General features: G+C 42.6%; 3 protein-coding genes across 5 annotated transcripts in view; 2 read left to right on the forward strand and 1 right to left on the reverse strand.

Moving 5' to 3' along the window:
• The window catches only part of rims2a (regulating synaptic membrane exocytosis 2a), a 106,291-nt gene extending 103,557 nt beyond the window's left edge, over positions 1 to 2,734 (forward strand). For both annotated transcript variants that reach the window (XM_084707910.1, XM_084707920.1), the window contains one exon: positions 132 to 2,734. In XM_084707910.1, coding sequence (XP_084564036.1) covers positions 132 to 335 — 204 coding nt within the window. In that variant the 3' untranslated portion in view covers positions 336 to 2,734. The remainder of the gene's footprint in view (positions 1 to 131) is intronic.
• A 933-nt stretch (positions 2,735 to 3,667) lies between these two features.
• Positions 3,668 to 5,877, forward strand: dcstamp (dendrocyte expressed seven transmembrane protein). Its single transcript, XM_084671574.1, has 3 exons — positions 3,668 to 4,729; positions 4,865 to 5,200; positions 5,354 to 5,877. Exons 1-3 carry the CDS (start codon positions 3,668 to 3,670, stop codon positions 5,432 to 5,434), a joined length of 1,479 nt encoding a protein of 492 aa, XP_084527700.1. The 3' UTR covers positions 5,435 to 5,877.
• Positions 5,878 to 6,793: 916 nt separating this feature from the next.
• dpys (dihydropyrimidinase) lies at positions 6,794 to 16,243 on the reverse strand. 2 transcript variants are annotated; one of them, XM_084707932.1, is made up of 9 exons: positions 15,614 to 16,243; positions 14,737 to 14,895; positions 14,161 to 14,340; positions 12,607 to 12,796; positions 12,172 to 12,328; positions 11,394 to 11,535; positions 10,773 to 10,915; positions 8,165 to 8,372; positions 6,794 to 7,387 (listed from the first exon to the last, which is right to left on the reverse strand). In XM_084707932.1, the coding sequence occupies exons 1-9, from the start codon at positions 15,863 to 15,865 to the stop codon at positions 7,328 to 7,330; spliced, it is 1,491 nt and encodes a 496-aa protein (XP_084564058.1). In that variant the 5' UTR covers positions 15,866 to 16,243; the 3' UTR covers positions 6,794 to 7,327. The 2 variants fall into 2 exon arrangements, with proteins under 2 accessions (XP_084564058.1, XP_084564067.1); XM_084707941.1 differs by lacking the exon at positions 14,161 to 14,340 and having other exon boundaries at positions 15,614 to 16,220.
• Between the last annotated feature and the right edge of the window lie 906 nt (positions 16,244 to 17,149).

A 17,149-nucleotide genomic window follows, 5' to 3' on the forward strand; every position in this document is an offset into this window, starting at 1 on the left:
AGTCCCACCCCCCCTGATCACACTTTCACACAATATTTAATATGACTTCTCGTGCGTGGTATATTTATTGAAGTGTATAGCTACAAATATGATAATGATTATGTAACAATACCTCTCTGTTGTCTTCACAGATCATTGTATGGGGAGACTACGGGCGCATGGACCACAAATCTTTTCTGGGAGCCGTACAGATACTCTTAGATGAGCTGGACCTGTCCAACATGGTGATTGGCTGGTTCAAGCTCTTTCCTCCTTCCTCATTGGTGGACCCTACCCTGGCCCCCCTGACTAGAAGAGCTTCCCAGTCCTCATTGGACAGTTTCTCGCGGTCATAGCAGCCTGCGGACTGACTGACCAGCATCGTTGTAGCAGCCAGGGTGCGAGGTTTTCAGAAAGGTCAAGGGTCGCCACGGTTACAGGCCACGCGCAAACCACCCCCCCCCCTTCTCCCCGCCCCCTGGTTACACTGCATGCTTGATGTTGTGTTCTCTAAGCCTGTCTAAGGGGCGCACACGTGGTCCTGGATTTGGAGTGGAAAAAGCGGCGCGCACGCTTGTGCACGATCGCAAGCTCCGCGGCTGGGAAGTGGCGATCACAAGAGGAAGCTGGAATGAACTCCTTAAGCACGAGGGATAGATGTTCGATTCCGGGTTTTCATCCAATTTTTGAAGCCATTTGGGGTCAGAACTGGGAACCGCTAAAGCGTTCCACAGATGCCCTTTTTTCGAATGAAAAATAAATGTTATGTTTTCATTTAATTTTTCAGATTTTAATTTATTTTCTTTTTTTATTGTGTTTTTTTTTTATTGTCAATGTACTTGTACCTGAAGGGGGTGACAGTGCTGCTTACCTAAAGCTTGGTCACACCATGCCAACAGACCTAGCTTTGTTAATGGAGCTATGAGTATGGTACTCATTGGAGAGGTGTGCCCCAGCTACAGTAGCTACCAGCCTCCCCTGACACCACAGGCCTCAGATACGTGACTGTGCTGAGTCACGACACAGGTCGATCACCAGAGAGACTCTACTTAAGTTATTAAAGGCAATAGTGAAGTGGCTACCGCACCATCGACACTCCACAACCCAATGATCAGAACCTGCTACAAGATGAACTTGTATGATCTGACATCATCATCTCTCTGTTGATATATTGTATGAAATTTCAATGAGAAAAAAAATACTTTTGTTTTGCATGGACTCAAATTTAGCTGAATAAAAAAAAGAAAGAAATATGAAAATTATTTTCTTGAGGCTGCAACTTGCAAAAAAAGACAAAGAAAAATAAATAAAACTGATCAGCCATTTTCAACAATTTATATTATTTTTAAAGATAAATTTCACTAGTGCATGGTTTTCAAGGGGAGTGAATGCCACAGCGTGATTAAAAAGAATCATAGTTTATCATTCTTTAGACCATTCAACAGTCTGTGTTTTTGCAGACCTTCATTTAAGGGGAACTTAAAGACTACTTTTGGAATTATTTAACAAAAGAAAAAGTGACAAAAGTGATGATGGGAACATAATGTAAATGATTTAGTTCATTGTAAAAGGAGGAAGTCTTTTGATTACAAAAATATTTTCTCTTGTCCCAGGGTGACCATTGTACTCTCCATCTCTTCATTGCTACTGTTGTCCAATCCCCCTGTTATTGTCTAGATTTCTAGGGCTGTTGATTCATTTACAGTTCTGTATAGTTTCCTTATGTATTTATTTTGAATTTGATTTTTTTAACAAGCATGTTGAAAAGGATTTTCTGCAACATGGCTTGGGCACACCTTACAGTAACTCAGCATGTTTTGATAGAGATGATATTTGGAGATTTTGCAGTTTCTTGTACAGTGCATGTCAACTTCGTTACTTTTCTCCCTCACCTTCAATTGAATTCTCTACAGAAAATTAGTTACTGGTCTTTCGTGACCGATTATTAAAAAGGTTTAAATCTAAACATTCCACCCCAAGGATCATATTTTCTTTCAAAACTTAGAAAAAAGATGAGGAGAATATTTTATATTTATTGGAGGTTGACAAAAAAGTTGTGATTGCAAGTGTATTTTATTTCAGTATTGTTAACTAACATGCAAAAATAATCTGTATTGGTACAGCAAGAGGTTTATACCCAAGCAAGAAAAAGTTAGCATATGATTTATGTATGCTGCTGTGAAGTTCAATTCTACAGGAACCGTTTAGTGAAGGTGAATGCACCATTAGGTCAAACATGGGATATTGCCACACAAAATGATTTTTTGTTCTTGTTTTATGAAAATAAAGTTAATTTAATATATTTTTGTTAGTTTATTTAAAAGCCAAGACCAGTTTATTTTTTATTTTCTATTTTTAGTAATAAAAAATGCTTCTCATAAATGAGAGGTGAATCTTATAGTTAAAGTATGTCTACATGAAAATGACATTATTCCTTTTCTGTGTAAAGTCAAACACATTCTAATGTGCATTCAGTACCATGTTGCTGGAACAAACTGTTTATTTTCCTTTTGGTTTGCATTGTACATAATATATAAAAAATCAAGATTTGAATAGAGAACCTAACACGGCTAGATAGAATCTCTCGGAATAGGAATAATGTCTCTCATGAAGACAGAGACGTTTTGTTATTTTATCCTTTTGAATGCCTTTCATTTTTCTGTTTTGGTGCAATGTGTTAATGCCAAGACTATGTCTTGGTAAAGTATGGTTGAGTACAGAGATTTATGTAAGTTATTTTTCAAATTAAAAATAAAAAAAATGGATATTACACTGATGCTGTGTGTCGGATTACAATATCAAGATGGACACCAACACAATTTCAATACTGACAACATAACAGTAACACATAATATGAAAACATTCAACTTGTAGTTGTTTCTCCCATTTACTATATGGTAAAACAAAAAAGGTAGGTGAAGTCAACATCAATATTTCCTAGACAATATCCTAGGCTTATATACTGGTAGTAAATCTACATACGTCAACATCTGACATGTCATTTAAAATTATTTGACTACAAAGGTAGTACAAAGTGTGTTTGTGTTGCAGTGGTCACAATGTATACATTTTGTGAAGCCACTGCAACGGGGTATCAGAGAGGCCGTTTTCATGCAGTTCTCCATGAAAGGTCAGTTCTGTGAAGTTTTGCTTCACTTCTGTATTGTGGTTAGTAAGATAAGCAGAGGACCGCCCCCAGCCAGACGCCCAGTATCTGAGTGACACCAGAGGCTGGTGGCTATGTATCCACTTCTGCTAATATGTTATGCTGCACTCTGAGAAAGACAGTGAGAGACCAAGACAGTGAGAGAGACCAAGAGAGAAAAGAAGAGACTGCGCAGCAGAAGCAGGTAAGAGGGAGGGATTGCTATTCCGGGGGTTTGGTTTCAGCCTGACATGGCGGAAAGATCAGTCCTTCTTTTGAGATTTTTCTGACAGTTTCTCAGTGTGGGGTGAATGTGCATTTCTTAAAGTGTAGGTCAACCTGAGATGATGAGCAAAACAAATTGCTCATCATATTTTGTGGTAAAGAGGCCTCCAGGAGCTTGACTGGTCAACCTATTTCACATTATTTGATTTCATATTGCTATAAATGGCAAAAAACCTTTGTTCAGAGATCTTCCTCAAAGCAAAACAACTAACATACAGAAAATATGTGTGATAAACTTCTCAGACCAACTAAACAACCATGTGGATCGCCTGGCCGCCAGTTAGAGATGTAATTCTACGAGCCTGCTCTAACGCAGTTGAGGTTTACACTACAAGCAACATGAGGAAGGGCTGGAGGGACAAAGCCGTCCTTTTCATCACTTGCTCCACTTTCAGCTTCTTCCTCAGCTCCCTCCTCCTGCTCTACCTCCTCTACGCTCTGGACTACAGACTAGCGGTGGCCGGAAGTATTGCAGGCTCCTGCTGGTTCCTAGTGACTGCTGCACTCTGTCTGTCCAGGCTTGTGCGCTGCCTCTGGCTCCTGTTTGTGATGTCCTGCGGCATGAAGCAGGGCAGGAACCTGCTCATCACAGCTGGAACCAGCCTGGTGGTCCTCAGAAACTTCCAGAACACTCTAGATAACCTGGCAGGCCTGGTTAGGAGCCTGGTCTGCAGCCTACAGGCCAAAAGGCTGTTCCTCAACATCTCGCCTCTGGACAACTACATTAGAATGCTAAAGTGGGTCGGTTCCATAATCAAAACGGGGTTCTCCTATTTCTCTGGTAACCTGTTGGAATTGGAATTTAATTTAGATGTGACAGGCAGTGTGGATTCAGACAAGCTGAGGGAGAAACTTTTTCAGACGGAGAGGGCTTTAAATGAAACAGCAGAGGGTGCCCGAGCAGTTATGGACACGGTGTTCTCCGTGGGACAGAGGCTGTTTCCTGCCTTCAGTTTAATCATCCTCGCTGGCTTCACAGCTCTGCATCTACAGAGGTACCGCAAGAACACCAAATATGAAAACACATTCATCACCAGCAGATTCCTGCAGTTTGATGAGCAGCAGAAAGCCGAAGGGAAATCTCAGGTTCTCCCCCTCACCACAGAAGAAGAAAAACGCTACATTCAGATCTCTAGCCCACATCTGACAGCCGAGGAAAGAAAAGCCATGCTGAAATTCTGCATTCCAGTGGTAATTCATGTTTTGGCCTGGGTGCTGGTCATTGGGATTGACACGCTCATGTATTACTTTGTCAAGGTCATCAAAACTCATTTGGAGACATTGGAGCCGTTGCACGTCCCTTTGATTATGAACATCAAAGTAAGTATTTTTGTTATCTCAAGGTTTGCAGTAACATCTTGCAATCAATGATCCATTTGGAGACATACATGCATGGGTCTACGACTCAATCAGCAAATCTATTTGAATTCCTTTCCTCAAATACTTCCTCTTCAGGAGGAAACGTCTTTCATCGGTTTTCCCATCTCAGAGGACAGCAGAAGCAGAGATTTCTCCTATTCTCTGGCCCTCTTTGAGAAGGAGTGCCTCCCTGAGCCTCAGATGCTGCTGTCCAGCTCCCTGGCCCCGTTGGCCCTGGTCCTGGCTGCCCTGGTCCTGATGGGCCTGGCTGCCACCAGGCTCGTCCGTATGAGGCTGCGGGTTTGCGAGCGCTTCTTCGCCGACCGGGCCGAGGAGAGGGCAAAGCACCTCCACGCCAAGATCCTGAAGAGGAGGTCAAAGTGGAGGGAAGCGGAGACTGGACCAGGCATTCTGAAGTCACTCATCAGAAAGGTCGGTGTATAACTTACTCTATGTGATTTGCTGTACTGTGGGATAAACAAACACTGAAAACCCTTCATAGTTCCAGTTAGCCTTCTCTTACTCTTGCACTTTATCTGAGGAAAATTGTTCTGTTTGAATAAGACAAATGATTTCCTCCAACAGCCACACTTCTGGTGTCCACTACTTTTCAGACTACAGGAGGATGAGGACTCTATTCTACCTGAAAGTAGGGCTAACAAGTAGTTAAACAGCATTAGTATCAAATAAACGAAAACAGTGGGAGCATTTGACAGGACGCAGACAATTAGGAGACAATGTTTTCCATTGATTCAACAGACTTACATCAGTATCTTTGGTAACTGTGGTTCAGCTGTTTCCCAAGCAGGTGAATATCCCTGGGCATAATCGCTTCCTGCACAAGAAACCGATTTAGTATGTCAAGCTCGTTAAGACGGAAAGTGTGTACCAGACAGAGCTAGCCCAGCGGTTTCTAGGGTAGTTATCTAATGTTTGAGTCAGTAATCACATGTGGAGTCATAATGAATCAGCAACGTCTTGGGCTTTTGTTTAAATGTCCCTGTACTGGAGATAGAAACTGATTACTTATCTTTATCATGTCCTACCAGCAACATTTGTACATCTTGAGCTTTCAAGTTAGTTTGCTGAACTACCACTTTGGGAATTAGATGACTGCTGCTTTAGACAAAAGGATAACTGCACCAACTTGATTTGTCTTTGTTAGCAGAAGTCCAAGCATTTTCCAAGTTTTCTGATTATAGTCATGCTGAGGCCTGTAATAAACTGACATACTTGCTGAGGTTATTTTTCAAACAAATCATTCCATAAGCATGTATTCAGCTCATCTGAACCCATGAGGGGAATGTTATGTCATAACCAGTTAGTGTCAATCACAGACGTCATCATCCTCCCTTTATGTGCTCCTGCCAGACAGGAAACAACTAAGGGTTCCTGACAGTGAAATATGGGCCTTCAATAGTCTTCTCTGTATGTGGGAAAAATGAATAACTGTGATTAAAGACTGTGTTTTGTTTACCAGGTGCCGTAGCATCATATTCTACATATTCTAACCCTGTGAGTTGTTTCCTCTGTGTCATGACTATGCAATGTGACACATTCGCACCATAAACCTGAAGCCCCTGTTGCATCATGGCTGTGGATTTCTTCCTGGTTGTGTTGGGGAGGAGCAGAGAGGAGAGGAAAAGAAGATAAAAGAAGAGGAAAGGAGCAGAGGTGATAGGGAGGATAGGACAGAGGAGAAAAGGAAGAAGGGATAAAGTGACTGAGCTCAGAGATGAGTGGGCAGTGTCTGACTCACCTTGTGCCACTGACCCGTGACAGCCTCTCATGATAAACTCACATTATGTCTGAGCGGCCTGGCGGCGCTAGCATGCCTGCCCAGTGTGGAGTGCCATCACCACACACTGATGTCATGTGACACATCTGCCAAGGCATTTACCACTGTACCCAAGCAGAAGACCGGCATAGCCTTATATGGTCATAGCCTGGCACGTAGCAGAGATTGCCACCATATATTGAAGACACAGATCCAATATATGAATAAACTGGAGACATGAAGTGGTATGAAGTCCTCATGGTTGGAATTTATTAAAATATGCATTGTGGGTTGACAGTATAGGGTAACATTTTTAACAAAATGATACATGTATTTTGTCTTAAAAGTCTTGAGAATTCATATAATTTAAACAATAGGACCATTCAATAATTTGGCCACATTGCAAAAATAGAACAGCACCATGACAATTTAAATTGTACATTATTTTACGATCATTTTTTTGGTCAGGTTTGCATGGCACGTACATTCATGTACATTCAGGTACATTCACGTACACTCAGGTACATTCAGGTACATTCAGGTACATTCAGGTACATTCACGTACACTCAGGTACATTCAGGTACATTCAGGTACATTCAGGTACACTCAGGTACATTCAGGTACATTCAGGTACATTCAGGTACACTCAGGTACATTCACGTACACTCAGGTACATTCACGTACACTCAGGTACATTCAGGTACATTCAGGTACATTCAGGATATTGGCACTTCTGAATCCCTTTAGAGGGATTCATCTTTCAATTGGTACTTAAGGTCCATCATATAATTATGACTTCACCTTCATATGGTTTCCTTACCACAGCACACGGCTTACCAACCTGAAAACCAAGCACATAAAGTGTTAGGTTAGTATTATTAGAGGTTAGTTGAGTTTAATTTGAGTTTAACAATAAACATACCACAATAAAAACATAATTTATCTACACGTAGTACCCTATTGTTCTGTAGAGGACAGGCAAACAACACCAGCATAAAACACCATTATGAACACAATGTATTCTTCATCAGCATCAATGAATGTTACCCTGGGGTTGCGTAACCTTTGTGTACCCCAGCAGGACCGCCCCCATGCTGACAAACATAAACAATAACAAACTGCCCTCTGACTCGTTCATCAGGATTCCATGACCACCCTTGAGCCGCAGTCACACTGAAGACAGTCAATAAACAGACAGTTGTTTGTGATACCTCTTGGGCAAAAAGTCATCCCAAATCCACTTTCATCATGTTTCATTAGAAGAATTGGGAAATATATCTCTGAAAGAATATTTTGAAAGAATTTCGAATAACCTGCCCAGGAGTGCCCTCAGTTGGAAACTATCCTGCTGGATAGTGATGGCAGTTACATGAAATATCATGTTAATCAATTCCCCAAATCCCTTGAAAATTATGTTTTCTAAAAATACATGACATGGAAACAGCTGCTACTGAAAGCTTATCTGTGGGCCAGCTCACTAGAGGCCAAGCTAGTCTAGATCTAGGAACTTGTAATCTCCATCCAGGAAGAATCTCTATGGACCTGGACCAGTCCTGGGAGGTGGGATTACCATAGTTTCATCCGGAGGTGAAACTTCCCCAGTCATCCTCACACTAACCTGGTCCCTCTGGTCGATGCGCTTGTAGACGAACTGGGAGAAAGGCTGGCGTGGGATGAATCTGCCTGCGCCCGGGGTGACGTGCAGGTGGCCGTTCTCATACACAACCTTCCCCTGGGAGATGGTCATCACGGGCACGCCGTGGCACTCCATGCCCTCAAAGATGTTGTAGTCCACCGCCTGGTGGTGGGTCTCCGCTGAGATCTTCCTGTAGAGACAGACAAGGCTTCTGTCGTCAGATACAACATATTTCTGTGAGACCGAGAAGAAGATTTACCCCATTACAGGGCAAACTGTATATTCGCGGAAAAACTTTAAATATGAAAATATGAAAGAAAAAAAAATGAAAAATATGAAATCTCCCCTAACACACCTCTCCCCAACACACCTTCTGAACCATATGAACTTCATAACAAAGTACAAATACAGAGATTTGAATTTGTATTCTAAAGAGGATAATGACATTCTGACTTCCTAATGACTGAGATTGAATCAAGGACAATACTGAGAAATGGCATATGTTGCCAGGTTTCTTCTAGGCATTACTTGGAATGTACATGTGTGGTTTATGATTCTCATTAGACAGACACATTGGGTTTAAGCCAAAGACGTCAGCCATGGCTTTGGTAGTAATAGGCTACTGTATACCTCCTGAGACCCATTAATTCATTTTTGTTCACTATTGTGGACAATGTTGATAGTTGGTGCAAGCAACCCTACTGCCCTATATTACTATATTTATTTATCTTCTCCATCTGAGAGGACATCCTGGGTTTTCTAATGTGACAAATATGAATGACCTCAGGAACAGCTGTGTAATTCTAGTTATTTAAGTTGGATCTAAAAGGTTAGTTAGGTGTATAACTATAACAAATTAACATATAATTATCTTGAGAATATTTTCCCTGAAATGTGTTTAATCACAAACACAAATACTTTTTGAAATGCTTTTTATAGATAGATGGATGGATAGATATTCAAAATGATATATAATTTGCAACTTCATGACACATTTATGTCTACGCACATAAGATGCGCTCTCACTCCCTTGTCTAAAAAGCTTGCAAAGCACATCCCCTAAAACTGGTGTATGAAATTGTGTGTAAACATTTGCATTCTTGTTTAGTGCGTTATTGCAGCAGGGATTTTGAGAAACGCTGCATGGGCAGAGTTCGAGAGCCCTGTTCAGGCAGCTCTGGAGCATATGGCTCGTGCTACGCTGGGCTGGCTGACAGTAACGAGGGACGGGTGACAGATATCACTTTAAAAGTTCCAATTTCGAAAACGGCTGTCTTGGGAAGGAGATCACCTTTTAACCTACTGTAGCATGGTGGCTACTGCAGCTCAGATTCGGGGGGAAAAAACATCAGCACAAAAAAATCGTGCTATTGAAGAAATGTGATGAATGAGAGTGATGTTATATGCCACGTCATCATTTTCCTAACACCATATGTCAAATTTTATGGCCATATGTCTGTTATATAGCAGTCTTTAAACACCGTTATGTTCTCAATCACAAATCAGAAAGAGCTGCAAAATAAACAACACAAAGAAATGCACGTATTATGTGGATTATCGGGGTGATCTTGGCACTCGCCTAATTATGACACACACACACACAAATACACACACACATGACTGAGCATCCCAAAATTATGTAACTTGCTCGCTCCAGGCCCCGGATGTTGTGCAGACACAGTTACTCATAGGGTAATTAATTAGTTTCACGGATGAATTCACAGCAGCAACAATCAAGTATCGGGTGCTGTCAAGCCTAAACTACACTAAAAACCTCAGTCAGCACATACACACACAAACACACACACTTACTGAATCTTGGAAGGCTAAAATGTATCCGAAATAGAATTGATTTGGTCATCAAGCCTGGAAGATATAAAGATATATCTCCCTTACTTCAGGTTTGTAATGGGGACTTTGTGGGGGCCAGAAAAACACTTTGAGTTGAGCTCATGTTAACCTACTGTACAACTCATTTGGAGTAGATTGAATTGAGGTTCTTCTTCTTTGGTTCTCATTAGCTTAACGATTGGGTTTATACTTCTTCTATGGTTCTCATTAGCAGTTAGTGATTGGCCCTGAGGGACTCAGCCCAGATTTCCCAGGAAGGAGAGAGAGCTGTGTTGCGCTGGGTTGTGTAAGCCTGGTGGGCTACTGCTTGACTGCCTTGCATGCAATGGGGGAGATACGTCTGCCACAGATTGTGAGTGTGTGTTTGCTTGGGAAAGAGAGAGATGAAGTAGACAGAATGAGTTCCATAGACAGAGTTCAAAAGAAAGATACAAAAAAAGATACAAAAAAAGAGAGCCCACCATGCCTCCCCACCCCCCGCCATATAGTGATGTCTTCTTTCTCTTAATAACAGCACAACTAATAACAGTTGCAAACAGCTCAATTCAAAGAGTGAAATTAACACCAGGAGTTTTATATGGGTACATCTCATGACAGTGGACCTATAAATAAACTCACAGCAGGTATAATGAACGCTCCCGGTGTTAAATGAACACTGAAATGTACTGTGTTGAATTGCCAAGTATAACTGAACTTCATTTGAACTCCCCATGAGTTCAGTCAACTCACAGAGCCTCACCTGGTTAATCTGGGGTCCCAGATGACCACATCAGCATCCGAGCCCCTGGCGATGCAACCTTTCTGTGGGTAGATGTTGAAGATTTTTGCCGCGTTGGTGCTGGTGACTGCAACAAATCGATTTTCATCCATTTTCCCATTATGCTGAGTGGAGAAAAGTTGATTACGCAACATACACAGAGTTTTAATATCACGCTCCGATAAGGACAACAGCACACTTCATAGAAGAATGAGTGGACGAAAGGTCAGAGCTAAACTGTGCAGCAAGCACCGTATGTTTCTGCCAGAACATCCAAACTCAACACTTTTAGGCAGCTGCTCACAATGAATGAGAGGACTGGCCTTGAGGTCATCAGGCAAAAATACAATTTCCAGCACAACAAAAAGATGGAATGTCGCAAACTGGCCTAGTGCTATCAGTGGAGCCTGTCAGCATCACAACTTCTACCACGGCAGAGTAAAAACTTCCTGACAACTGATGACACACCTTCTAGAAGATAGATGCTACATAACCTTGACACTCTAGAACCTTGTCATTCTAGAAGCTTGACATTCTACAGTAGAACCTTGACGTTCTAAAGCCCAGACATTCTAGAACAGCTGATGACGACATGTGACTCACCACTCCCTTCTCCCAGATGACGGACATCCTGTCCTCTACTCCGTTGACCCCGTTGGGGATCTTGGTGAAGTCGTCCTTCCCCAGGGCCTTCTGGCACCTGGAGAAGGTACAGTTGTCCGTCCCTGTCACACTCAGGTCGTCACTGGCAACAGGAAAAGAACGATATGTCACAACCACAACACTTGAGGGCAGAGCATCGGGGAGCTCCATGGGAAGATAGCATCGCTCGAGCATTGGTTGTCACCAGGTTTGGATACAACAGCCAAGACGCACTAGCCTGATATTGTCATACTCATAATTCTAGTCAGAATCTGAGTCTGATGACTCTCCGTTGGGCTGTGACTATGGGGCGTGTTTCAACCGAACTCAAACAAATGCCTCTTCGCTCAATTGGATAGACCTACAACCAATCAGAGCAACGTAATATGTTGTTTGTTGAAAACAAATTTAACCCAAGCGCTCTTTCGTGACGTTGTTGATTACGTTACAGTTGATCATCTGTCCATCATCGTATAAAGCCCGCCCTGTCAATTTCATTGGTCCGCCCAGATCCTGGTTTTATATAGTTTGGCCCCAATACGAGCCCATCCAGACCCAACTTCCCGACCAAATTTTTTTGTGGGCGGGGATAAGTTGGGCTGGCAGCTAGGCTAAAGACACACTAGAACTTCCTTCAAAAACAGGCTGTTACGCAACAAGTGAAATAAACATTTTGATACGGCCACTTTCAAGGCCTTGTCTTCTGGACAGGGCTGGACAGGACATTATCGACTCGTACTTGGCCAGCAGGTCCATGAGGTACCCTGGGGTGCTGGGGTCGGGTCTCAGAGGAGGCCCCATCACAAAGCTGGCAGCGTGGGCCCAGTCCTTATGCCAGTAGTGAGTGCCATCTGTGCCAAGGCCAGCAGCGATGGGCTCCCCAAACACCACTCTTCCTGGGGGTGGAAAACAGAGCTGTGAGATGCCAGGGAGGAATGAGCTGAACACTAATGATGCACAACAACCAAGACCCAACATAGGCACACTTCCTCTCTCTCTCTCTCTCTCTCTCTCTCTCTCTCTCTCTCTCTCTCTCTCTCTCTCTCTCTCTCTCTCTCTCTCTCTCTCTCTCTCTCTCTCTCTCTCTCTCTCTCTGACACACACACACACAATCACACACAGTCACACACATACCAGTCCTCCCACACAACCAGCATGTGGCGTGGAGCCCTACCTGCTCTGCGTGCGTTGGACACCACCTTGGCTGCAGACTTGCTCATAACGTGGACCACGTAGAGAGGGCAGTTGACAGCGTGGGCGATGGTGATGGCTCTCTGGGTGGCCTCGGCCTCCACCTCCTCAGGTCGACACAGCTCGTGGCCCTCGGGCCCCGTGATGCCCAGCGACAGCATCTTTCTGGCCCCCTTTGGGCGGGCGAATGATACATGGGGATTAAACAATTTAGTGCTATTTACCCTCAGGGATCAATACATCTCTAACTCCACTCTTTCCTGACCCAAGGTCGATGGGATAAACTGAACCATAGGGCTACTGTAGCCAACACCTATCAAAGGACGTCTCTGAATACTTGCCGAGTGGAGTTACAAAGACATTTGGAAGTATGATGTTACTGTATAAATGACTGTAGAATGGAAATAAACAACACAACTTTCCCTTGCTTGTCCTGCGAATGAAAAAATTGGTGTTTGCCTCTCTCTAGTGGTCATTGTTGATAGTGCACTTTCTTCCCCCTCAGTCAGTGAAAGACCAGGCTTGCTTTGGGTCTTCTAATATGACACACAATGAGGAGATCACAACAGGCATACACACTGAGACATGTTACTCATAGTAATCCTAAATAGGGTTGTGTTAGGACAACTTCATAAATGTGGACAGGAGTTGATAAGCTACCACACAAACTACAGGAGTCCACAGGAAATGAAAGCTGAGTGTATTACAGACCCAGATGTTATGTCACAGATAGCTTAAAGGCATGTTTGGTTTGCTAAACACAGCAGGTATAATCATCCAGGTAGCTGGAGCCGGCTGGTAGGTTGTTATGTTTAACCTACCACTCCAGTGCAGCACTATAGTGCTAAAAAAAACATAAATGATTGCACCTTTGTCTCTAATCAGTTAGACAAAGTTAAACTTTTAGGTGAAAATGTCTTTGAAGGGGTTTTTCACGAGTGACTGCGTATTATCTATGTTCTAAATCACCCCAATGCTGTCCAGGTAACTCCTCCCCCTCTTCATAGCCCTGCTGTCTATCCTCAGGCCAACACAGGAATGTCTCTCATATCAACATGTTCAAAGTATGAAGGTTGTCGTGCCTAACCAGTCACACATTGTTTCTCATTACTCAACCAGGTCCATGAACTTAGGTGCTTGGTTTATTAAAATATATGATCATGCACAAATAAATTTAACAATCAATTTACTCAAGCACTGAATAATCAGCCAAATTGAGATTACTCACTTGGAAAACAGTGGAAGATATTGGGATAATAATTGCGAACAGGACTTTTCTTCTTTTCGTGCTTTTTTATGGTATCTTTTGAGCTCAAAATAAGTGTTTTGCACACCGTCAATTCAGTGCTTTAAACATAACATCCAACGATACATAACAGCCTTTCTGTTTCAGACCTATATATATATAACACATGTTCTAAAACTGGTTGTTCCCATCTTTGATTGTGATTGGCTATATCACGTTCCATGCCGTTGTGTGTATCTATGTTTTCCTATAACTGAGGTGTTCAAGTAGGTGTAGAAAAAGAACACTGACTTCTGCAATCAGGTCTCCGTTCTCTGCATGGACCTGCGCTATGGCCCCAATCTCCTTGCACATGGAGAAAGCAGCGTAGAGCTCGTCATCCCTCAGCATAAACACATCTTTATAGGCCATGAACATCTTGAAGGAGTTGACTCCCTTCTTTTGGGCCAGGGTAGCCATCTCTGACTGGACCTAAAGTCAGAGCAACAGAGGGGGTTACCAAGGGGGAGATCTTGTTTTGATAGCATATATACATTTAGTCATTTAGCAGACCCGCTTATCCAGAGCGACTTACAGTAAGTACAGGGACATTTCACCGAGGTAAGTAGGGCACAGTGCCTTGCCCAAGGACACAAAATCATTTTACAAGCCCAGAAATTGAACCGGCAACCTTCTGATTAATAGCCCGATTCCCTACTTGGGAGATGGACCATGTGTGTGTGGAAAATAAACAGAGCGAGAGCGAGAGCGAGAGAGAGAGAGAGAGAGAGAGAGAGAGAGAGAGAGAGATATTAAAAGAAAGAAACAGATAGGGAGAGAGAAAAAAGAGAGAATACTGGTATGTTTGTGTGTGGAGTGTTCCAGCACCGTGTCGCTCCACCAGGTGACGGCCACATGCAGAGAGTAGTCACAGCAGACTTTGGGGTCGGCCTTAGTTCTCCACCTATCGTATGCCTGCAGGAGAGACGAGTCTCTCGGTGGGATGACAAAGTCCAGGATCATGGTCGTCCCTCCTGCGAGGGCCGCCTGAGAACACAACACACAGACAAGTGAATGGGCGCACACACGTGCATGTACACACACACACACACACACACATGTAAACACAAACACAATGTACTTGCATGCACTTACGCATGTACACACACAGAGATGCACACGTGCGCACATTTACACACACACACACACTCACAGGTTAGTGTGGAATGTTTGCATGGGGTGCAAAGTATGTTGGTATAGTAATTTACATGTATTCATTTAGCAGATGCTTTTATCCAAAGCGACTTCCAAGAGAGAGCTTTATAAAAAGTGCATAGGTCAATGATCGTAAACAACGAGATATAGCAGCAAAACATTGTGGGTAACCAAAACATGAAGCATACATTGTGAAAAACAAATAAGTGCCAATGGAAAGAAACACTTACACGGTAATAACGCAGAGTAACATTATAGACAGTGACCAATGAAACAGCCTTTACTGACTATTCAAGCCATTATCTATAATATCTGTTTACTGAGGTGTAGGCTCAGGTTGGGTGTTCCCACTTTCATAGAAATGTTTTTAAAACGTCGGTGTTGCCGAGATAAAGGAACGTTTACTTTGCTAGAAAGCCAAATATGTTAGAACAGTTAAAAATATGAAACTTGTTATTATATTATTGTAAAAGGATATTTAAAAGGTAGCATTGTTGCAACCAAAATTCTTATAACAATAATAACAAATCGACACCGAAGCAGATCTTACCTTAGTACCAATGTGGAAGTCATCCACAGCTTTGGTACCCATAAATTCTAACTCCATGTGAGTATGGGTGTCAATCCCACCTGGGATGACGAGTTTGTCCGTTGCATCTATCACTCTGACTTCCGAAGAGATCTGGAGGTTGTGTCCAATTTCAGTAATCTTCCCGTCTTCTATGTACACATCGCTGATCACTGAGAAATCCTCGTTTACGATTTTTCCTCCTTTAATAAGAATTCTGTTATGGTTGGACATTTTTTAGGTGGTGCTGCCCGTCCTGTACAACTATGGGTAAATTAAAGCAATACAGGCAACAAATTGACTGTTGTTCTTCAGATTTTTCTGCCGCAAAGACTGCCTTAGTTTAGAACCCCGCGATCAAATGTGGAATCTCCTCCCTTCCCACCTGTGTGGACCGATGACAAATATAGTTTTCTCAATATAAAAACTGGAATCCTGCAGGCCCTCTGTCGGCTACACGTGAGCTCGACAATTAGCGGAGGAAAAGCACACGTACAGTGAGCGAAATGTTGACCGAAATCCACGTTGTCCTTGGACTGAATCGTCATGATTCATGACCCTGGGCTCGGCTGAGCTAATGATTTATGATTTTGAGAAACACGAGCTAAGATGGACCACGCCTTCCGCAACAAGAGTTATGTTCTATTTTTATATTTCAATTTAGAGCAGTTACTATACTGTTAGTAAGAACGTGCAACTACATTGTAGTAGTTTTTCAAAACAACTTCCTTATGCCCACTTCTTGGCTCAACATGTTAACCTCGTTTACTGAGAGAAGAGGGGGGAGGGGGGGGGGGGGGCATGGCATATTTGTGATATCCTTTTAGCTGGGTGACGGGTCACTGAGGGTGGAATTTTCAACCTAATACCACCCCGTTATACTGAGACATGAACGAGCAGAGGCAGGGAAACTGACTGAATACTATAGGGTTACAAATATGTCTCGGCTCACAATGCTGAGTAGCCGGCCATGTGTCCAGCCTATCCTTCTCTTATTCCAACCACTGTTCCTCTAAGAAGCCCATTTTTAGGCTAGAACCAAGACCGTCAAAACAAAAGTAGGCTACTAGTTTTGATCAATTAGCCTACACTTCGAATACTTATTTAAATCTGGAAATAGACGCTCCGGTCTGAAAAATAAAATGCGTTGAGTGTGTTTGTTGTTTTATTTTATGTATTTGTTTCAGAAAGATGGGCCATAGAAAACATTCCAAAATCATCTAGCCTATCCTATTTTATTCAGGTTTTGTGTTATTGCCAGGAGATTAGCATTTCAGATTTTTGAGAGCAATGGATTGCTTGTCATCATCACATCTGTGCAGACAACTTCCATCCATTAGTGTATTAGAGGAAGAGGGGTAAAAAAGACAACAAGACACATTGGAGAGACAAAGATGCATGCGGTGGTGAGATAAGCGACCGACGCGGGAGCTTAGCAACACCTAACCTTCACAGTTGCAATAAACAATAACACGTGCCTTAAGAGGATTTACATAAGATGAGAGCGGTAATCAGAGT

This window comes from Hypomesus nipponensis, chromosome 2 (genome assembly GCF_054491055.1).
Source record: "Hypomesus nipponensis isolate SF chromosome 2, ASM5449105v1, whole genome shotgun sequence".
Taxonomy (NCBI): Eukaryota; Metazoa; Chordata; class Actinopteri; order Osmeriformes; family Osmeridae; genus Hypomesus; species Hypomesus nipponensis.